Source organism: Scyliorhinus torazame, chromosome 5 (assembly GCF_047496885.1).
Source record: "Scyliorhinus torazame isolate Kashiwa2021f chromosome 5, sScyTor2.1, whole genome shotgun sequence".
NCBI lineage: Eukaryota > Metazoa > Chordata > Chondrichthyes > Carcharhiniformes > Scyliorhinidae > Scyliorhinus > Scyliorhinus torazame.
The window spans coordinates 71,528,679-71,551,778 of NC_092711.1; the positions used below are offsets into that span (position 1 = coordinate 71,528,679).

The 23,100-nt window shown below is 47.7% G+C and overlaps 3 protein-coding genes and 1 pseudogene across 3 annotated transcripts in view; 3 read left to right on the plus strand and 1 right to left on the minus strand.

Moving 5' to 3' along the window:
- LOC140418371 (uncharacterized) overlaps nt 1–23,100 on the plus strand; it is a 294,193-nt gene that overhangs the window by 190,804 nt on the left and 80,289 nt on the right. The gene's annotated exons all lie outside the window — the stretch shown is intronic.
- LOC140418375 (ER membrane protein complex subunit 4-like) lies at nt 673–5,813 on the plus strand. Its single transcript, XM_072501843.1, has 5 exons — nt 673–813; nt 1,419–1,530; nt 1,749–1,902; nt 3,254–3,414; nt 3,886–5,813. The coding sequence occupies exons 1-5, from the start codon at nt 734–736 to the stop codon at nt 3,919–3,921; spliced, it is 543 nt and encodes a 180-aa protein (XP_072357944.1). The 5' UTR covers nt 673–733; the 3' UTR covers nt 3,922–5,813.
- LOC140422609 (uncharacterized) overlaps nt 10,580–23,100 on the minus strand; it is a 29,757-nt gene continuing 17,236 nt past the window's right edge. Inside the window, 1 exon segment of the mRNA XM_072507616.1 lies at nt 10,580–11,642. Within this exon segment, the coding sequence (XP_072363717.1) occupies nt 10,718–11,642 (925 nt within the window). The 3' untranslated portion in view covers nt 10,580–10,717.
- Nucleotides 15,055–18,827, plus strand: LOC140421347 (uncharacterized; annotated as a pseudogene).

Below are 23,100 nucleotides of genomic sequence, written 5' to 3' on the forward strand. Positions count from 1 at the left end.
ATTTAGACATTCGGAATTCTGCCTCAGTGTACCTGAACAGGCACTAGGGTGTGGTGACTAGGGACTTTTCACAGTAAATTCATCGCAGTGTTAATATAAGCCTACTTGTAACATTAATAAAGATTATTATTAAACAGGACATCATCTACATTCAACACCTGTTTTTGAGATGATTTATTTCAAATCAATTAAAGATCAAACTGTCTCTCGGATCAATGAGATCGCTGTCATTATTTCATTCCAATTAATTGGTTACATCAGTGATATTGTGATTCTAATCAACCTTTACAGCAACATTGCTGTTGACCAATGTGTGCAAATTGTCCTCCCATCAGTTCCAGCCCTGCAGGAAGTCACAATATTTCATTGCAACTTGGCTGCAAGGTTTAGCCCTGAGCCTGGTGGTAGCTTCACTCATGATACCCAGTTACATGTGAGGTAGAAATGGGCCGGGAATAGAAGAAAAATATTGTGGATGCTAGAAATCTGAAATAAAAAAATGCTGGATAAACTCAGCAAGTCTCGCATCACTTCTGAAGAAACCGTTGACATTTGGTTGCTCGACGTGCCCCTAACAAAGATGGGGGAAACGTCAGCGATGTCTGCATTTCGCCGAGGACGTCCGGACAGCAGCGCATGCGCATTGCAGCGGGTGTGGTTTGTTGACGGAAGCGCGCGGATTATTCCCCGGATCAGATTTGAGGGGGGACGGTTAACGGTCGCCGGCGTCGCCATGGCTGCGGGGGCGGCGCTCGCCAACCGCGCGCGCTGGCAGAAGTGGACCCTCGAGCTCAACCCGAGCGGCAGCCGCAGGTCCAGAGGCCGCGCTGGAGCTTGGGGCTCGAGTAGGAGGCGCAGGCCGGGCCAGCCTGCTCTCTCGCATGGAGGGCACCGCACACTGACCCGGGGATGTGGGCATCAACCTAAAACTTTCCGCCCCTTGGCAGAAAGCAGCTTCTCAAATCTCCCAGAAACCACTCCGACTCCACTTGGCTTCTTTTCCCGGGGTCACGACCCTGCGACGCCATCTTGGTTTCAGCCCCCCACCTGAGTGTTGGCTGGAGGGACGATTGCTCGTTTCTGGGGCCGGGTGCTGCAGTGGGTCTCTCTCGACATTCAACATCGTTCACTGTCAAGCAAAAATTCATTGCCTCCGGTGACTCGGTGCAATCGCCTTTTAACGGAGGACTGGACAAGGGGATTGGCACCCGGATTGTCAGTTGACTCCAATGCACTTTGTGGCTGTCCAATCCCATGGCAGTTTGGTGCATGCAGTGTGCCCTAGGCTTGCTCATGGTTTAGTTCATGCTGGCAGTATTGCCACCACAGTGGGGTCCCTGATGGAGAGACTCCCTCTTTTAAGAGGGTCCTGAAGAGCTTGCTGAGGTGACCCAATTTGTGTTCTCTGTTTCTCACAGGAGCCGTGATCAACAGTATGGCCAGGGCGACTTCATGAGCCCAGTCGCATATTCAGACAAACAGCTTCCAGACATCCGCGTCCAAGAAACAGACCGGATCCTGGTTGAGAAAGTAAGTTGGATTTGAATGTGTCCTCGTTGTCCAGCTGGCCAGGCTTGGTTTGTCAACAGTGGTAAACTGGGTTGGTGAACCGCTGCACCCCATGTACTAAAGGAACCTTTTGTGGTGTTAACCGTCATCCTTATTTCCAGCCCTGGGTGTAAGATCAGTACGTGACCTTCCCCAACCTGGCTCCCTTTACTGATGCCCTGCTCACTTTCTGTTTTCAGCTCTGCTGGGACATCGCCTTTGGCCCATTGAAGCAGCTGCCCATGAATCTGTTCATTATGTACACGGCCGGCAACAACATCTACATCTTCCCTATCATGATGGTTTGCATGATGGCCTGGAGACCTATACACGCACTGATGTCCATGTCGCCAAGTGAGTATTGTATTGATTCTGCAGCTGAGAAACAGCTTTTAACTGGCATCATTTGAATGGGACTTAGAACAGAGTGCTGAGAGCTGGGTGAATAAGTGAGTTCAGGAAGGACAGGGAAGAGGAGCTCTTTTACTCTCCAGCTTTCTTAGCCTTGAAGAAGTGGTCTTACTCTGCTGAGAAGAAGTTAGTTTGTTGATGAGTAACTGCCAAGTGACATGGGGTTATTCTATTTCTATGGCTCAAAATACTATAGCAACTGGTTCTAAGGTTGATAAAATATATAAAAACAAAAGTAAAACATATTAGGGGTGGCAAAGTAGGTTTCTACCTTCATTGTACAGATATCCCCCTGGGGGAGATGGGTTAATTGAAGACACCAGTCAGTGTACAGATATCTCCCTGAGATTTCTCTTGGTGTCCAACAATCCATTGATCTCAGCCTGGAATATAATCAGTGATTGAACATCCACAACTCTCTGGGTTAGAGACAACTCATGGGGTGAGGAAATTCCTCTTCAGCTCAGTCCGAACTAGCTGCCCCCCTGAGGCTATGTCTCTGTGTTCCGGATTCTGCAGCCAGAGGAAACCGTGTCTCCGCATCTCCCTGTCAAACCCTCTTTACAATTATATCTGTTTCAATCAGATCAACTCTCAGTCTCGTAAACCCAAGAGAGTAAAGGCCCATTCTTCCCAATCTCTCCTCGTTGGACAATCCTGTCATCCCAGGAACCAATCTGGTGAGTCTTTGTTACCCTCTCTCCTTGGCAATTCTGTAGATAAGGAGACCCAAACTGCATAAGTTATTCCTCCTGTGTTTGACCAAAACTCTGTACAATTGCAGAAAGATTTCCTCACTCATAGATATACACGCACTGATGTATCATAGAAACCAGTGAATCATAGAAACCCTACAGTGCAGAAAGAGGCAATTTGGCCCATCGAGTCTGCACCAACCATTTGAAAGGCCACTATACAGAGACCCAATTCCCTCCCTGTCCCTGTACCCCCACCTTACCTTTGGACACTTAAGGGGCAATTTATCATGGCCAATCCACCTAACCTGTACATCTTTGGACTGTGGGAGGAAACCAGAGAACCCGGAGGAAACTCAGGCTGACACAGGGTGAATGTGCAGGCTCAGCACGGACAGTCACCCAAAGCTGTAATCAAACCCCGGTCCCTGGCGCCATCCCTCGGTGAAGGCTAACGGAACATCTGCCTTCCTAATTTCTTGCTGTATCTCCATGCTGTCTGTTTGTGATTTGAGTACAAGGATCCCCCAATTCTCTATGAACATTTCACAGTCTCTCCCCTGTTCCTGATCTTTCTGTTTTTTTATTCTCACTCCCAGTCTTTAAGGTCCTGGGGAATTCGACTCAGCACTGGCTGCAGCGTCTGCTCTACTTCATCGGCAACCTGCTGGGGTTGGCCCTAGCCGTCTACAAGTGCCAGGCGATGGGGCTGCTGCCCACACACTCCTCCGACTGGCTGGCATTCCTCCAGCCGCCCCAGGTAAGATCTGAACTCGGAACGTGAGGGGGAGCCAAGAAAATAGGAAGAGGAGGAGACCGGTCAGTGCTCTGGAGCCTGAGCAATGGGCCCAACATTCCCTGCAGTTTAGATGCTCCGATTGAAAGGTGTGAAATTCTGAGGCGACTCCATAAGGTTGATGCGGAGAGGCTAATTCCCAGAGAGTCAGGGACACGGGGCCAGTCTCGATAAGGGGCGGCCATTTTGGACTGAGATGAGGGAGAATTTCTTCACCCAGAGGGTTTGTGAATCTTTGGCATTCTCTATCCCAGGGAATGCTGGATGTTCTGTCATTGAGTGCGTTCAAGGCTGAGGTGGAGATATCCTTGGGAATTGAGGGGTGGGGAAGAGTGGAGTTGAGGTCGATGATCAGCCGTGATCTTGCTGAATAGTGGAGCAGGCTCGCCAGGAACTATTCCCACTCCTATTCCTGACGTTCCCCTCTTTTCACAGAGAGTGGAGTACACGGGCGGGGGGCTGGTCCTGTGATGGTCCCACTCTCCTCCCATCGCTCGGAGAGACAACGCCCGAGGATGATCGACACTGGACTGAATCTGTTTCCGCCTGGTTAACGTCTGACCAGGCCGGCTCCAGGTAACTTGCCCTCCCATCGCTCGGAGAGACAATGCCCGAGGGTGATAACACTGGACTGAATCTGCTTCCGCCTGGTTAACGTCGGACCAGGCAGGCTCCAGGTAACCTGCTCTCCCATCGCATGCCCCCCCCCACCCAACACACACACAAAGAGACAGACAGCTGGCCCGTGTACACATGACCACAGGAATGGCCGGAGATGTTGGCAGCAACGACTGTGCATTTTGTCACTGGGTATTCATTCATTGATTCTTCAACTCCCTTTGCTGAGCCACGAATGAAGGATGTGTTGGGGCTGACGATGGGACGGGAGGCGCCTGAATCAGTCATTCCCGGATGATCCCAGTGGGTCTTGCTCTCCATCTGTCCCTGTCCACCCCTCAAGCGAATGTAAAATATAAACAGCAACAGCAGGATGGGGAGGGAAGTTCTCTCCAGTGTCCCTCAAACCCCCACTGAAATTAGGTTCCTGACCCTGTGTTGCATAACACTTTGTGGGATCTTACTGTGCATGTGGCAGTCGCCGTCTCCTCCCACAGAACGGCAGGGGCTGCACTGCAGGAGTGACCCATCAAAAGGAAGAGATCGTCTTCCTCCTGTGCCTTTTCAGACTGGCCCAGACCTTTCAATCAACACGGCAGCTTTTTGTATTTGAAACACGTTCACTGTTTTCACGTGGGAAACTCGGCAGGGACTGCACAGCAAGATCCCACAAACACTCCGATTACCACCAGATACCACGTCAGGCTGTGTGAAGGATAATACTGCCGCTCGGACACCAGGCTGGGAAAGGAGTGGTCTGGGTAGGTGCTGCCTTCCTTCTCTCCATCAAATTGGCCTCAGGATCTTGTACATCCTGAGGGGGCACAATGTGACAGGGACCCTGGTTTTATGTTCCACAGTACTGACAAGAGGCACGTTATTGAATATTTAGTGCTTGTGTATCTGTGAGCGGGCACACATACGTGCGTGTCTATGTGCCTGTGGGTGGGTGTGTGTGTGCGCGGTGCGTGCGAGTGCACCTATGCATGTTGCGTGTGTGTGTGAGGGCGGCTAAGCGCGTGTGCGAGGATGCCTACGTATGAGTACATGTGTGCCAATGGATGTGTGTCTGGTCTTTCAACTGCCCTTCCCAGGTTCCAGAAAAGATTTGCTCCAAAGTCAGTCTGGGCATTGTACCTGAATGTGTTCCACTCTGATACTCTGCACTGTCACTGAGCTTCCCTGTTAACCTCCTCTGGTGCGTGAAGTGACTGCCGCATCTCCAGGAGTTTCTGTCAATCTGGACATTATACCTGAATGTGTTCCACTCTGATACTCTGCACTGTCTCTGAGCACTCCCTGTTAACTTCCTCTGGTGTGTGAAGTGGCTGCAGCATCTCCAGGGGTTTCTGTCAATCTGGACATTATACCTGAATGTGTTCCATTCTGGTACTCTGCACTGTCACTGAGCTTCCCCATTAACCTCCTCTGGTGTGTGAAGTGACTGCAGCATCTCCAGGAGTTTCTGACAGGTCTCGACAATCTGCTTTCACTTCATTTAATGTTTGTGTTTGAATTGTTCCTCTACTGTTGCTGGGGTCCTAATGGTCAGGGCGCACCCCTGACCCCTCCCAACTCTGAGACTGTGCCCGATACAGGAGTGGACTGAGGAGGCTGGATGCGAATCGATAACCTTGAGGTGAGTGGAGAAATATTCAGTCAGTGCGAGTTTGGCTGTGCTGTAAAGAAGCTGCAATGTCTTTTCAATGATCCTGTAACTGTGGAAATAAAGAATCTTGGCAAAACTGGGCCTCTGTGAAATGACAGCAAAGGAAAACGAGTCTCAGATTTCATAGACTCCACCAGCTCAAAGCTCTCCTGCTCCTTAATAGGTTTCATTTTTAACTCTGCAACAACCTCGCCTCCTCTGTCCCAGACTTCATGCTGCTGTCTCAGTAAATGGAATGACTGAGTGATCCACACTCAGCTGGTGAACGCTCTCTGTCTCTCTCTCTTTCCCTGTTGTGCTGGTACCCATGAATTTCAGGCTGATCACTGAATTCCTATCTACAGTCAACAAGAACTTGATATTTATTGCACCTTCAATACAGTAAAAATCATTTATCATTGGAGCTGCTTTCACCAGATATTCTCGTGTTCCAGATCACCAGAATTCACTGAGTAAAATCATCTCTACTCATGTCCACCCTGGCTGTTATGACAAATATTTTAAAGCTGTCTTCTGTTGTTACCAACCACCCTGCCAATGGAAACAACTTCTCTCTATGTTGATGAAAACGCCTCAAATATTTCAGTCTCTCTTTCCTTCACCTTCTCTGATACTGGGAGAACAATCCCGGCTTTGCAGGTCTCTTCACAGAACAGAAACCTCTCATCACTGATACTATTCTAGCAAGGCTTCCCTGTACCCTCTCCAATTCCTTGCTATCTTTCCTAAGCTGTGGTAACACAATATTTCAGATGTGGATTAGCCAATGATTTAGAAAGATTCAGTATAACGTGTTTTTCCACTCTCTTCCTCCAATAAACCGAAGACCCAATTAGGATGTTTTGACCAAGTTGATCGACCAGAAGGCCTTTAACAAGGTGCCGCATATGAGACGATTAAATAAGTTGTTAAAAATCAATTTAGAGTACCCAATTATTTTTATTTTCCAATTGAGGGGCAATTTAGTGTGGCCAATCCACCTAACCTGCACATATTTGGGTTGTGGGGGTGAAACCTACGCAGACATGGGGAAAATGTGCAAACTCCACACGGACTGTGACCCAGGGCCGGGATTCAAATCCAGGTCCTCCACGCCACAGTCCCAGTGCTATCCACTGCGCCACATGCCGTCCTACTTTTAAATAAGTTAAGGGTAAGATCCTGGCGTGGACAGAGGATTGGCTGACTGGCAGAAGGCAGAGGGTGGGGATAAAGGGTCAGTATGGCAGCCAGTGACTCGTGGTGTCCCTCAGGGGTCGGTGCTGGGACCACAACTTTTCAGAATATACATGAATGATCTGAAGGCACTTTTGCTAAGTTTGCAGATGATACAAAGATCTGCAGAGGGACAGGTAGTATTGAGGAAGCAGGTGGGCTGCAGAAGGACTTGGACAGGCTAGGAGAGTGGGCAAAGAAGTGGCAGATGGAATACAACGTGGAAAAATGTGAGGTTATGCACATTGGAAGGAGGAATGGAATCATAGACTATTTACTAAATGGGGAAGTGCTTAGGAAATCAGAAGCATAAAGGGTCTTGGGAGTCTTTGTTCAAGATTTTCTTAAGGTGAATGTGCAGGTTCAGTCGGCAGTTAGGAAGGCAAATGCAATGTTAGCATTCATGTCGAGAGGGTGAGAATACAAGAGCAGGGATATACTTCTGAGACTATATAAGGCTCTGATCAGACCCATTTGGAGTATTGTGAGCAGTTTTGGGCCCCGTATCGAAGGAAGGATGAACTGGGCTTGGAAAGGGTCCAGAGGAGGTTCACGAGTGATTCCTGGAATGAACAGCTTGTCGTATGAGGAGCGATTGAGGACTCTGGGTCTGTACTCATTGGAGTTTAGAAGGATGAGGGGGTATCTTATTGAAACTTACGGGATACTGTGAGGCCTGGATAGAGTGGATGTTTCCACTTGTAGGAAAACTAGAACCAGAGAACACAATCTCAGACGAAAGGGACTATCCTTTAACACAGGAGATGAGGAATTTCTTCAGCCAGAGGGTGGTGAATCTCTGGAACTCTTTGCTGCAGAAGGTTGTGGAGGCCAAATCACTGAGTGTCTTTGAGACAGAGATAGATAGGTTTTTAATCAATTAGGGGATCAGGGGTTATGGCGAGATTGCAGGAGAATGGGGATATCAAAATATTAGCCATGATTGAATGGCAGAGCAGACTCGATGGGCCGAGTGGCCTAATTCTGCTCATGGTCTTATGGACCTGTCCTATTGCATTGAAATATTTGTTTATATTCACTCCCGGGTCACTCTACCTGCATTCTGTTTAAAATTGTACTGTTTAGTTTACTTTGCCTCTCTTCATTCTTCCTTCCAAATACATCCTTTTTTGAAAAATGTTTTGAAATATTTAAAAAAAAAAAAATTTAGAGTACCCAATTCATTTTTTCCAATTAAGGGAAATTTAGCGTGGCCAATCCACCTACCCTGCATATCTTTGGGTTGTGGGGGCGAAACCCACACAAACACGGGGAGAATGTGCAAACTCCACACTGACAGTGACCCTGAGCCGGGACTGAACCTGGGACCTCGGTGCCGTGAGGCAGCAGAACTAACCACTGCACCACCATGCTGACTCATTCCAAATACATCCTTGATTTGAATCACTTTGGGATGTTGTGAGCTTGTAAAAGATGCAAAATGAACACCAGTATTTTCTATCACATTTACAGCTGACTTAAGTTGGAGATTTTGCTCTGGAACGTTTAAATGAGAGACAGTCAAAGTTTAACTATTTTACTGCAGAATGAGTTGGTTATAAATACAAGGTTCTTTAGTGCAGCCTTGGCAAACTGAGTGTAACCCCGAGAGTCAGGTGAGTGGGGGAATTCGGTGAAGGAGGTGTTTGCTCCCTTTTTTTTACCTTTTTCGCCCTGTACAAATTGGTTCTTACTGGGAAATCATTTGCAATTTGTTGAGTATTTGGTAAGTTGTTCAGGTCTACTCTATTCCTAAGGTTCAGCAGGGAGTCAGTGAATTCAGAGGAATGAACCCAGACAGCAGTTCTTAAAGGTTCACTGCAGCCCTGGCAGCTCCATTCTCACCTCAGGAGAGTTCAGCAACTGCAGACACTATTTACACTGGAGTTCTCCTGGTGCAGCGGGAGCAACATTTTGCTTGAACACCACCAAAACAACCTGATTAATCAGATCACTCGTCAGATGCTGGTTGTGGAGTCTTCCAGCCAGCACAGGGCGAGTAAGTGAGCAGGACCTGACGTGAGAGAGCACACGGGCAGTAGAGATGTAGACGCTGACACGTTCTGGTCGGGGGAAGTGTGGACTGAATGTGAGGTTGACCGGGAATTTTAATAGGGGAATGGATGTGGGTTTCAGCAGCAGCCGAGCTGGGGTGGGTACAGGCGACATTATGGATTTTGAAATATCTGGTATGAGTGATGGTGTGAATATGTGGTCAGAATCTCATCTAGCGTGGTGGCACAGTGGTTAGCACTGCTGCCTCATAGCACCAGAACCTGGGTTCAATTCCAGCCTTGGGTGACTGTCTGTGTGGAGTTTACACATCCTTTCTGTGTCTGCGTGGACTTCCTCCTGGTGCTCTGGTTTCCTCCCACAGTCCACAAACGTGCAGGTTAGGTGGATTGGCCATGCTAAATTACCCCTTAGGTCAAAAGATGTGCAGGTTAGATGGTTTCGCGGATAGGGCGGGGCAGTGGGCATAGGTAGGGTGCCCTTTTCAAGGGTCAGTGTAGACTTGAAGGGCCAAATGGCCTCCTTCTGCACTGCAGAGATTCAATGATTGTGCAGAGTGTGGTTCAGCCTCAGACAGTTCCCAGGGAGAGGGATGGACTTGGGAGTTAGAGTACGGAATTTCTTTTTAAAAAAAAATAAATTTAGAGGACCCAATTCATTTTTTCCAATTAAGGGGCAATTTAGCGTGGCCAATACATCTACTATGCACATCTTTGGGTTGTGGGTGTGAAACCCACGCAGACATGGGGAGAATGTGCAAACTCCACACGGACAGTGACCCAGAGCCGGGATCGAACCTGGGACCTCGGCGTTGTGAGGCAGCAATGCCAACCATTCTGCCACCGTGCTGCCCTGAGAACGGAATTTCTAATGGTGACCGAACACCAGTCAGCTTTGGTCTTCCCAATTATTAATTGGAGGAAATTTCTGCTCATCCAGTACTGGATGTGGGAGAAGCAGTTTGATAATTTAGTAACAGTGGAGCAATGGAGAGGGATGGGGGTGAGGTAGAGCTGGGTGTTGTCAGTGTACTAACACGGTGCTTTGAGATAATGTCACCTTGTGGCAGCGTGTAGATGAGAAATAGGAGGGGCCGAGGACCGATGCTTGGGGGACACAGAGCACAAGGACTTGGAGAGGAAAGTGATACGAGATGGACGGTACTTTGCAACGACAGTAGGAAAAGTTTTTCTTTTTTAAGAGGATAGGTGATGATGGTGGATTTAAAGGTGAGTGACAGAGAGAGAGAAATGTTAACAATATCAGCTAACACGGAGAAGCTAACATGGTCAGGATGTTTAGTGCGAATGGAGTCTAAGGAGCAGAAGGCAGATCTCTGACAAGATCAGCTCTGAGGAAGATTGAAGGTAGGAGTGAAAGTGGAGAAAGATGCAGGTTCAGGGCTCAGACTTAGAGAAATGGTTTGGTCTGGTGGGTTAGTGGGAGGGAGGGAGCAGCAGAGGCAGCTGATCTGATTGTCTCAATCTCAGTGACAAAGAAGCTCCATCAGCTCCTCACACTTATTATTGGAGGGGAGTTGAGGATGGAGGAGACTGGGGAACCCTTCAAAGGGAATTAATCTGTTATAGATATTTTAAAAATTACCACCCTGTGTTTAACATAAAAGGAGGTTTATTTGACTTTTATGTGAAATGTTAACCATTATAACTGGAGTTTATTAACACCAGCAGAAACAGATCCAATGAATATGGTTCACTCCCGGATACAATTAACAGAACAATTCAATCACAGTCACTTGTGAAGTTGCTGCTGTAGCAGCAGGTTGGCTGACTGTGTGAATCCCTTCCCACACCCAGGGCAGGTGAACGGTCTTTCCCCAGTGTGAATGCGCCGATGTGTTACCAGATGCGATGATTGAATGAATCCTTTGCCACACTCTGAGCAGGTGAATGGCCTCTCCCCAGTGTGAACTCGCTGATGTGTCAGTAGGTGGGATGACCGAGTGAATCCCTTCCCACACTTGGAGCAGGTGAACGGCCTCTCTCCACTGTGGATGCGCTGATGTTCCAGCAGGGTGGATAACCGAGTAAATCCCTTCCCACACTCAGAGCAGTTGAAGGGTCTCTCCCCAGTGTGAACTCGCTGATGTACAATCAGATCAGATGATCGCCTGAACCCAGTCCCACAGTGAGAGCATCTGAACGGCCTCTCCCCAGTGTGAACACGTTGATGAAACATCAGTTCCCAGGAACTTGTATAGCCTTTCTCACAGTCCTGACATTTAAAAGGTCTCTCCCCGGTGTGAATTCGCTGGTGTGTCCGCAGGTGGGATGAGTGAGCAAATCCTTTCCCACACATGAAGCAGATGAATGGCCTCTCCCCAGTGTGAATTCGCTGGTGGACAGTGAGGACAGATAATGTCTTGAAACCAGTCTCGCAGTGAGAGCATTTGAACGGTCTCTCGTCACTGTGAACACGTTGATGACCAGTCAGTTCCCGGGAACTTTTATGACACTTCCCACAGACTGGACATTTAAAAGGTCTCTCGTCTGTGTGAACTTGTCGGTGTTGCAGCAGAGAGGATGAACAAGTGAATCCCTTCCCACACTCCGAGCAGGTGAACGGTCTCTCCCCACTGTGACTGCGCTGATGATTCCCCAACTCAGATGGGTAATTAAAGCCCTTCCCACAGTCTCTGCATTTCCAAGGCTTCTCACTGTGGTGACGGTAGTTATGTTTTGTCAGACCAGATGAGGGACTAAAGTCTTGTCCATACACAGAACATGTGTCCGGTTTCTTTTCACTGTGAACGGCGCATTTTCCTTCCATGTTTCAAATATGGTAGTATACAGGTTACAATAAACTGGTTTCAGTTTCCCGACTGCAAATCCTCCCCTTCTAATATCCTGTGAAATTGATTTAAAACAGAAAAGATGGAGTGAGAGAGAAGCAATAAAAACACAACGGTAGGTTGTGAAATTGAGCTGAATGAATCTGGACATTTGTGGGGCTGGCACTTAGAAAAAGTGACCATGAATGAACTGGTTCATATAGAACATAGAACAATACAGCGCAGTACAGGCCCTTCGGCCCACGATGTTGCACCGAAACAAAAGCCATCTAACCTACACTATACCATTATCATCCATATGTTTATCCAATAAACTTTTAAATGCCCTCAATGTTGGCGAGTTCACTACTGTAGCAGGTAGGGCATTCCACGGCCTCACTACTCTTTGCGTAAAGAACCTACCTCTGACCTCTGTCCTATATCTATTACCCCTCAGTTTAAAGTTATGTCCCCTCGTGCCAGCCATTTCCATCCGCGGGAGAAGGCTCTCACTGTCCACCCGATCCAACCCCCTAATCATTTTGTATGCCTCTATTAAGTCTCCTCTTAACCTTCTCTCCAACGAAAACAACCTCAAGTCCATCAGCCTTTCCTCATAAGATTTTCCCTCCATACCAGGCAACATCCTGGTAAATCTCCTCTGCACCCGCTCCAAAGCCTCCACGTCCTTCCTATAATGCGGTGACCAGAACTGTACGCAATACTCCAAATGCGGCCGTACCAGAGTTCTGTACAGCTGCAACATGACCTCCTGACTCCGGAACTCAATCCCTCTACCAATAAAGGCCAACACTCCATAGGCCTTCTTCACCACCCTATCAACCTGGGTGGCAACTTTCAGGGATCTATGTACATGGACACCTAGATCCCTCTGCTCATCCACACTTTCAAGAACTTTTCCATTAGCCAAATATTCCACATTCCTGTTATTCCTTCCGAAGTGAATCACCTCACACTTCTCTACATTAAACTCCATTTGCCACCTCTCAGCCCAGCTCTGCAGCTTATCTATATCCCTCTGTAACCTGCTACTTCCTTCCACACTATCGACAACACCACCGACTTTAGTATCGTCTGCAAATTTACTCACCCACCCTTCTGCGCCTTCCTCTAGGTCATTGATAAAAATGACAAACAGCAATGGCCCCAGAACAGATCCTTGTGGTACTCCACTTGTGACTGAACTCCATTCTGAACATTTCCCATCAACCACCACCCTCTGTCTTCTTTCAGCTAGCCAATTTCTGATCCACATCTCTAAATCACCCTCAATCCCCAGCCTCCATATTTTCTGCAATAGCCTACCGTGGGGAACCTTATCAAACGCTTTGCTGAAATCCATATAGACCACATCAACTGCTCTACCCTCGTCTACCTGTTCAGTCACCTTCTCAAAGAACTCGATAAGGTTTGTGAGACATGACCTACCCTTCACAAAGCCATGCTGACTATCCCTGATCATATTATTCCTATCTAGATGATTATAAATCTTGTCTCTTATAATCCCCTCCAAGACTTTACCCACTACAGACGTGAGGCTCACCGGTCTATAGTTGCCGGGGTTGTCTCTGCTCCCCTTTTTGAACAAAGGGACCACATTTGCTATCCTCCAGTCCTCTGGCACTATTCCTGTAGCCAATGATGACATAAAAATCAAAGCCAATGGTCCAGCAATCTCTTCCCTGGCCTCCCAGAGAATCCTAGGATAAATCCCATCAGGTCCCGGGGACTTGTCTATTTTCAGCCAGAGGCCCGTACCCCATGGCTTACCCCTGGTAAGTCGTCCCTCAAGGAAGGGAACCTGCCACTTGGTCTGGACCTACACAATTATCTGGTCTCGCTGGGAGAAGAGAGCAAAAGAGGAGAGGGGAGGAGCAGGAAAGGAAAGGCAAGGAATGAAGTAGAGATATTTTATATATCTACAACTCAACAAGACGTTTGATAGAACTTCCAAAAACTCCCATCTTCCTCCACCTAGAAGGACCAGGGTAGCAGGTGGTTGTGAACACCATCACCACCAAGTTCTCCTCCAACGTACACACCATCCTGACTTGTTCAACATCCAATACTGGACGAACAGAAATTTCCTCCATTTTCATATAGTCTACAGTTCCCGCCAGCCACTATCTTCACCCCTTCTCCTCTGAACTGCCAGAGTCCGAACCAGACTAAATATTTCACCTTAAACTTGAGCTTTCATCCAGATATCAACATCATCACCATTATTGACTATTTCCACCTCAATAACATCACCCAACTAAGGATGGCAGATTTACACAGTGAATGTCAATGATTTGGAACTCAATCATTATGCTAAAAGGGCGATTACATTCAGGTGCTGAGTAATCAAATAATGTGGCCAGATTTTGATGTGAAACTTGGTTCAAGTTTCGTGTCTGCAAATCCTCTTCTAATACGCTCTAAATGGAGGTTTACAAAAACCATCACTGTCAGTCCAGAAACTAAATGCAAAAGAGACAAACATTTCTCTTGGTTTGAGTTTGCTGTATCTAAATCCTCCCCTTCTAACCCCCAGTAAAGGGGTTTCTAAAATCTATCACAGCAGTCCAGTAGAGAAATTCACAACACCCCCACCTCCGGCGTCCTGAACAAAGATGATGTGGAGATGCTTGGATTGGGGTGAGCTCAGTAAGAAGTCTTACACAAGGTTAAAGTCCAACAGGTCTGATTCAAATCACTAGCTTTCGGAGCACGGTTCCTTTCTCAGGTGAATGAAGAGGTAGGTTCCAGAATTATATCATAGAATTTACAGTGCAGGAGGAGGCCATTCGGCCCTTCGAGTCTGCACCGGCTCTTGGAAAGAGCACCCTACCCAAACACACACCTCCACTCTATCTCCGTAAGCCAGTAACCCCACCCAACACTAAGGGGAATTTTGGACACTAAGGGCAATTTATCAGGGCCAATCCACCTAACCTGCACAACTTGGGACTGCGGGAGGAAACCGGAGCACCCGGAGGAAACCCACGCAGAAACGGGATGTGCAGACTCCGCAGACAGTGACCCAAGCCGGAATCGAACCTGGGACCCTGGAGCTGTGAAGCAATTGTGCTATCCACAATGCTACCGTGCTGCCATATATATACCTCTTCATTCACCTGAGGAAGGAGCAGCGTTCCGAAAGCAAGTGATTTGAAACAAACCTGTTATACTTTAACCTGATGTTGTCAGACTTCTTACTGAGCTCACCCCAATCCAACGCCGGTATCTCCACATCATCAGCAGCTGGTAAGGATGTGGAAACGTACAGGGAGCCATGCAGTCGGCGGATAGACGGGTAAAATTTATAAATGTCTGGTGAAGGCTTCAAACCTCGAATACGAACCTGCAGATCCCGCGTTTGCTGCTCCGAGTCTTTCTCCCGGGACCAAGCCCTGGTTAACATCCGCCATCTTGGTTCAGCGTGGAGCAGAGCGCATGCGCTGGCGTCTTGGTGACGCTACAGCGTGGGCGGAACATCAAGGTTTCTGTTCCCAGCCGGGTCCTAGTGCCGGGGTGAACTCATCGTTCGCAACTGGTTTTTAAACCTCTCGCTCTTTTTTTTTTAAAGTATTTTTATTAATGTTTTGAAGAATTTTTCATAATACAACAATAGAAACAATAATAACTAAACAAACTAGAGTGAATATTAACATAGTGTAAAAGGAGAATATAGAGTAACAATTAAATAGACATTACCCCACGCGACCCAGTCTTCCCACACCATCCCAATGAAGCACTCACCCCTCCCCCAACCCCCCCCCCCCCCCCTACGGATTGCTGCTACTGCTGACATTTTAATTTTTCCCGAGGAAGTCAACGAATGGCTGCCACCTCCGAGAGAACCCTAGCGAAGACCCTCTTAAGGCAAACTTTATTTTCTCGAGGCTGAGAAACCCAGACGTCATTAACCCAAGTCTCTACACTCGGGGGCTTTGAGTCCCTCCACATTAAGAAAATCCGTCTCTGGGCTACTAGGGAGGCAAAGGCCAAGATGTTGGCCTCTTTCGCCTCCTGAACTCCCGGGTCATCTGCCACTCCAAAGATCGCTATCTCTGGACTCGGCACCACCCGTGTGTTAAGCACCTTGGACATTGCCCTCGCGAACCCTTGCCAGAACTCTCTAAGCTCCGGGCATGCCCAAAACATGTGGACATAGTTTGCAGGGTTGCCTTGCACCACATACAACTGTCTTCTACCCCAAAAACCTTGCTCATTCTCACTGCTGTCATGTGTGCCCAGTGGACCACCTTAAATTGAATTAGACAGAGCCTGGCACATGATGAGGAGGAATTAACCCTGCCCAGGACATCTGCCCACAGACCCGCTTCCAACCCCTCACCCAGCTCCTCCCACTTGCCCTTGAGCTCCTCCACCGGGGTTTCCTCCGCCTCCTGTAGTTCCTGGTAGATATCCGACACCTTCCCCTTCCCCACCCAGGTGCCGGAGACCACCCTGTCCTGTATCCTCAGTGGCGGCAGCGTCGGAAAGGCCACTACCTATTTTTTCAGGAAGGCTCATAGTTGCAGATATTTAAAGGCGTTTCCTGGCGGCAGATTAAATTTGTCCTCTAGCGCCTTCAAACTGGGAAAGCTTCCGTCTATGAATAGATCTCCCATCCTTCTGATGCCTGCCCTCTGCCAGCTCTGGAACCCACCATCCATCCTACCCGGGACAAACCTGTGGTTGTTGAATATCGGGATCCAAACCGACACTCCTTCCACCTTCCTCCTCCATTGTCCCCAAATCCGCAGTGTCGCCACCACCACCGGACTTGTGGAGTAACGGGTCTTTGAGAACGGCGAAGGAGCTGGTATCAAAGCTCCCAGACTAGTACGTTTACATGCTGCCGCCTCCAGCTGCTCCCACACCAACACCCCCCCCCCCCCCCTCATCGCCCACTTCCTAATCATAGCTTTATTGGCCGCTCACAACTGACTTCTGACTAACCCAGCTATTTCTAAGCTGTGATCTTGTTTTCCTAATTTCTTGATTATAAAGTGTAGATCAGTGTTCTTCAAATTTCTTTTTCCCAGGGATCCATTTTTACCAACCGGCCAACCTTCGAGACCCACGGCGGCTGGCCTGAGCCACCCACCATTTTCTCTTCCCTTGTTTGCTGCTGACAAAAATGGAGGAAATGGCTTTGGGTCCCTTTGGCCCTCGGACACGCTCCTCTAATGGACCTGTTGGATGAAGGTGAAGCCTTCCGGTGTTGGAAAGTATGGAGTCTCCATCTGTTCGAAGTTCTTCATTTTTTTCCTGCAAAGTTTTATCAAATAAAACCCTCCCGAACTTGTTAAAAAAAAATTTTTTTAATGAATAAAATAAATGAAAAATTAAATAAATAAAATAAATGAATAAAATGAATACCCCCCCCCCCCCCCCCAACTTGTAAATCAAAAAGCTGCAACCATTTAAAAACAAAGAGGCCGCACTGCGCATGCGTGCCCGATCGTCAGAGCACTTGCGCACAGTTTATGATCTGGCACGCATGCGCAATGCGGCCGCATTTTTTTAACATGTATTTTGAAGCCCGCTTGCAGCTGGTGTTAATAACAGCCGGCTGCTGCGGCAGATTTGCACGATCGGGAGCGCCGTGACAGACAGCTCCGCGACCCTTCCTACACCCGCCCGGTCATGGTGATACTGACACTGTCAATCTCTTTTATAAGGTAAAAGAGGACACTGATTTGCAGATGGGAAACTCAAACCAGACATCACATCAAGATCTGACAGAGTCACTCAATTCATCAAGATCTGAATATCATCGGTCTTTGAATGTGGAAGGAGAAATGTTTGTTGGTTCTGTCAGTGGGAAACAATTTCAAACATCAGTGTGACTGGAAAAGCAGAGATCCACACACCTGAGTGAGAGTGTTAAAGTGAACTGACTGTGAAAAGAGCTTTAACCAGTCAGACAGCCTGAAAAAACATCACACCATTCACAGCGGAGAGAAACCGTACACGTGTTCTGTGTGTGGATGAAGCTTCAACTGATCATCCAACCTGGAGAGACACAAGGACATGAACACCATGGAAAAACTGTGGAAATGTGGGGCCTGTGGGAAGGGTTTCAAATACCCATCCCTGCTGGAAAAGCATTGACGCAGTCACACTGGAGAGAGGCCATTCACCTGCTCCGTTTGTGGGAAGCGATTCATTCAGTCATCCCACCTGCTGACCCACCAGCAAGTTCACATTGGTGAGAGGCTGTTTAACCAGTCAGACTGTGATAAGAACTCTAAAAGCTCCGAGGACCTGGTCAAGCAGCAGGTTGGTCGCACTGAGGGGCAGTTCAGCTGCTCTCACTGTGGGAAGCTGTTTAAATGATCACAGACACTCATTGAACATGACCGCACTCACACTGGGGAGAGACCGTTCACCTGCTCTGTGTGTGGGAAGGGATTCACTCAGTCTTCCAGCCTCCAGAAACATCAGCGAGTCCACACTGGGGAGAGGCCATTCACCTGCTCCTTATGTGGAAAAGGATTCATTTATTTAACTAGCCTCCGATCACACCAACTTGTTCACTCGGATAAGAAACCTTTCCAATGCTTTGAATGTGGGAAGAGCTTTAAATCCACAAATGTTCTGCTGAGACACCAGCGGGTTCACACTGGGGAGAGGCTGTTCACCTGCTCTGACTGTGGGAAGGGATTCACTCGCTCATCCCACCTGGTGATGCACCAGCGAATTCACACTGGAGAGACACCGTTCACCTGCTCAAAGTGTGGGATGGGATTCAGTCTCTCATCCAACTTGCTGACACACCAGCGCACTCACACTGTGGATAAACCATTCATCTGCTCCGAATGTGGGAAGGGATTCGTTTGTACAGCCTACTTACTGAGTCACCAGCGGGTTCACACTGGGGAGAGACCATTCTCCTGCTCTGACTGTGGGAAGGCATTCACTCGCTCATTTCACCTGCTGGTTTACCAGTGAGTTCACACCGGGGAGAAACCATTTACCTGCTCAAAGTGTGGGAAGGGATTCACTCAGTCAATCCCACTTGCTGAAACACCAGCAAGTTCACACCGGGGATAAAACATTCATCTGCTCCGAATGTGGGAATGGATTCACTTGTACATCTGATTTACTGACACACCAACGCAGCCACACCGAGGAGAGACCGTTCACTTTCTCTCAGTGTGGGAAGGGAATCACTCAGACAGCCCATCTTCTGACACAGCAGCAAGTTGACAAGTGTCCGCAGGGGTTGGATTCTGCAGTTATTGCTGCTGTTAATCTCATCCCGGACTGAACCTTCTTCATTCTGACAGTTGGAGTTTATTTCTGATAATAATCCCTATAACTGGGCTGGGGTTTAATCCTCTGGATAAATGTCAAATGAACTAATATTGTTTCAGACACACAGTCGAGACCTTCATCTCTCCAGGATAAGAGGAGATTGATTAATGTCCTGTCACAGACTGCTGCATTTTGGGAACTTTTCTCCTTTCTAACTCCAGATTATTTCAGTTGTGACACCTTGAGTTACTCCATGGACTAGTCCCAGCTCTCCATTGCTCCCAGAGTCTCTCTCTTAGCCTTGGGATCCAGGGAAGTTATCGGTAACATACGAGGGATCACTAAACACAAAACAGAGTCATTTGCACTGATGTGCTGGTCTCCCCAATCACTGACGATGTTATTGTTTGTGGACCTCCTGCTCCTCTGATTTGTTGAATTGTTCACCACCATCCACGACTGAATGTAGCCGGGCAGCACAATGGCATCGTGTTTAGCACTGCTGCCTCACAGCGCCAGGCACTAGGATTCGATTCTGACCTTGGACGGCTGTCTGTGTGGAGTTTGCACATTCTCCCCGTGTCTGCGTGGGTTTCCTCTGGGTGCTCCAGTTTCCTCCCACAGTCCAAAGATGTGCTGGTTAGGTAAATTGCTCCTAGGTGGGGTTAGGGGACAGGATGGGGTTTGGGCTGAGATGGGGTGCTGTTTCAGAGGTTCAGTGCAGACTCGATGGCTGAATGGCCTCCTATACTGTAGGGATTCTATGACTGCAGCTTTGATCTGATTTGTTGTTTTTGCGATCGCTTACCCCTGTCTAGAGCCTGCTGTTTCCGCTGTTTATCATGGATTCTGTTTTAGGAATACCTGCTGCTGCTCCTGACATGTTCTCCTCCACTCCATGTTGAACCAGGGTTGGTCCCTTGGCTTGATGGTAATGGTAGAGTGAGGGATATGCCAGCCTATGAGGTTACAGATTGTGATTGAATATTAGCCTGCTGATGGCCCACAGCACCTCATGGATACCCTGTTTTTAGCGAGATGTATGCTGAATCGACCCAATTTAGCACAGTGATAGTGACACACAGGACAATGGAGGGTAATCTCAGGGTGAAGATGGGACTTTGTCTCATAAAATAACAAGAATATTGTTTTTTCTATTCTTCCTGCCAAGGTGGAGAAGTGAAATACATCCCCTGGCCCGAGGCCAGGACAAAGTTACACTTTAACGGTTTAATTACAGAGCAACTACTGCGAATCCCATAAAGGTTGGATGAGCTAAGGTCGAGAACTGTTAACTCCCCAGCCATTGGTTGACTCCCAGTGGGTCAGAATGGAGGAGAGTTTGGGTAGGGGGTCAGGATTGAAGGCGCTAGCAACAGCGCCGCTCCTGACAGCCCCGGGAGTCGGGTAGTAATAGGTTTGTTGCGAATTTGTAGGCAGTTTCACCAACATTTCGGGTTGGGGGTAGGAGCAAAGGAAACGCTGATTTGGGGGAAACCATAGATTTGAGCCAGGGAGGTGGGATGGAAATTTTCAGAGATGAGGGGAGAAAGGAATTAGGACACTGAAAGATTTGTGGGTCGGTTTGCAGGATTGAAGGAGCTGGGAGTAAGATATGGGCTGGAGCAGGATGAAATATTTTGATACATGCAGGTTTGAGACTTTGCCAGAAAGGAGGTACAGAGATCCTGGAAGAGCCGGCCTTCACATTGCTGGAAATGAAATGAAATGAAATGAAAATGAAATGAAATGATATTGTCACAAGTAGGCTTCAAATGAAGTTACTGTGAAAAGCCCCTAGTCGCCACATTCCGGAGCCTGTTTGGGGAGGCTGGTACGGGAATTGAACCATGCTGCTGGCCTGCATTGGTCTGCTTTAAAAGCAAGCTCTTTAGCCCTGTGCTAAACCAGCCCCTATCAATATCAACTATCCCATCCTCCCACCAAACCCCAGACATTCTCCAGCACCCCTGGAGGAGGTGCTGACAACAGGGGGAACTGGAGAAGGGGGTAGTGTCGGCGGTTTACGTGGCTATTTTGGAAGAGGAGAAGACACTGCTGGAAGGGATCAAGGCAAAGTGGGAGGAAGAGTTGGGAGAGGGTATGGAGGAGGGGTTCTGGTGTGAGATGCTCCGGAGGGCGAACGCCTCACCTCGTGTGCGAGATTGGGGCTGATACAGCTGAAGGTGGAGCACACCTCACATGGGCGAGGATGAGCCGGCTCTTTGAGGGGGTAGATGTGTGTGAACGTTGCAGGGGGAGGGTGGAGGAGGGGCACAAAGCACATTCATATGATTTGGTCCTGCCCAAAGCTGGAGGATTACTGGAAGGAGGTTTTTAGGGTAATCTCTAAAGTGGTGCATGTGAAACTGGATCCAGGCCCTCGGGAGGCCATATTCGGGGTGTCAGACCAGCCGGCGTTGGAAATGGGCGTGGAGGCAGATGTTGTAGCTTTCACCTTGTTGAGAGCCCGAATGCGGATACTGTTAGGGTGGAGACCAACCTCTCCACCCTGTGCCCTGGTGTGGCGGGAGGGACCTGCTGGAATTCTTGACTCTTGAGAAGGTCAAATTTGAACTGAGGGGAAGGATGGAGGGGTTCTACAATTCATGGGTGTTATTCATTATGCACTTTCAAGAATTGGATTACATCGAATATTAGAGGGCAGGGGGGGCTGCTGGGAGGGTTGCGGGGAGGGGGACTGTATGTGTTAATGGTGACTATGGGTGATTCCTGATTCCTTTTTGTCATTTGTTTATGTCAACATGCGGGCTGCTGTTTGGGGTTTGGTGGGAGGATGGGTTTGCTGTTGATGATATGGGGAATTACATTGCATTCGTTACTGATTGTTGTTTATTGTGGTGAGTGTAAATTTGGGAGAAAATGTGAAAAAGGAGAATAAAAAAAAATATTTTTTTTTAAAACAGCCATTGATAATTAACTGTTATACTTCGGTTCGAGGCCCTGTTGTGTGAAGAAAACTGTGAGGTTTCAAACCTTCAACCTTGTGTTTGAAATAAGTTTAACCTTTAACTTGTAGATTCTGGAAAGAAGCAGTCACTTTCTGTCACTGTTTAGAACCACCGTTGGTTTGTGAACTGAAAGAATTTAAGTTCCCCAGTTAGTTTTCATAGTTCTTTGGTTATTTTAACACCTATTACTTACACATGTATTTGTTGAATATATCATACTATATTTTGCTCTCTCAACATTTACACCCTGATGACCTTTATGAACTGATTTTAAGGTAGTGTTTTTAAGGTTTGAAAGCTTTTGGGAGTCAGAGATATAATTATGGCATTGTAAAAAACTTGGGTAATGGAGTTTTGTTTGGATTAAGGAGGTTCCCTGTGGAGTTAATTAGATTTCAGCTTGGTAAGGTGATGTAATTAATGGGAGGATCTCAGGTAGCAGCCATTTTGCAGAAAAGAAGTTCGTTGACTTTTAGTTTTTAGAATAATCTTTACTGTCACAAGTCAGCTTACATTAACACTGCAATGAAGTTACTGTGAAAATCACTGAGTCGCCACATTCCGGCGCCTGTTCAGGTACACAGAGGGAGAATTCAGAATGTCCAATTCACCTAACAGCATGTCTTTCAGGACTTGTGGGAGGAAACCGGAACACCTGGAGGAAACCTATGCAGACACAGAGAACGTATAGACTCTGCACAGACAGTGACTCAAGCGGGAATCTAACCTGGGATCCTGGAGCTGTGAAGCAACAGTGCTAACCACTGTGCTTGGAAGGTGAGCTGAAACAAACTGAGAAGCAGCTTCTGAAGAAGTACAGCCAGAGATTCTGCGTGGGTCTGATTGTCAGTGAACGACAGTCTGTTGTTGGGAGTTTTGATTCTCTGGTGTCTGAAACCACAAGATTCAATGTTTAGAGTCAACAAGATGAACAAGGAAACACATCAGGGCCCAAAACTCCAGCTGGATATTCACAGGAGAAAGTCTGTTATCAAACACCTCGAATGGACAGAACAGAGAAAGATCCCAACTGTAAGAAACTCTCAAATCATTTGTAAATATCTTTCAAATATTGACGGATTCCAACTGTCAGTTTC

Bases quoted from the DNA above. Each gene is read 5' to 3' on its own strand.
- LOC140418375 (XM_072501843.1), top strand. From the start codon at position 734: ATGGCTGCGGGGGCGGCGCTCGCCAACCGCGCGCGCTGGCAGAAGTGG. The intron at 1,903-3,253 runs GTGAGTATTGTA...TCTCACTCCCAG, and splicing joins ACTGATGTCCATGTCGCCAA to TCTTTAAGGTCCTGGGGAAT. The intron at 3,415-3,885 runs GTAAGATCTGAA...CTCTTTTCACAG, and splicing joins CATTCCTCCAGCCGCCCCAG to AGAGTGGAGTACACGGGCGG.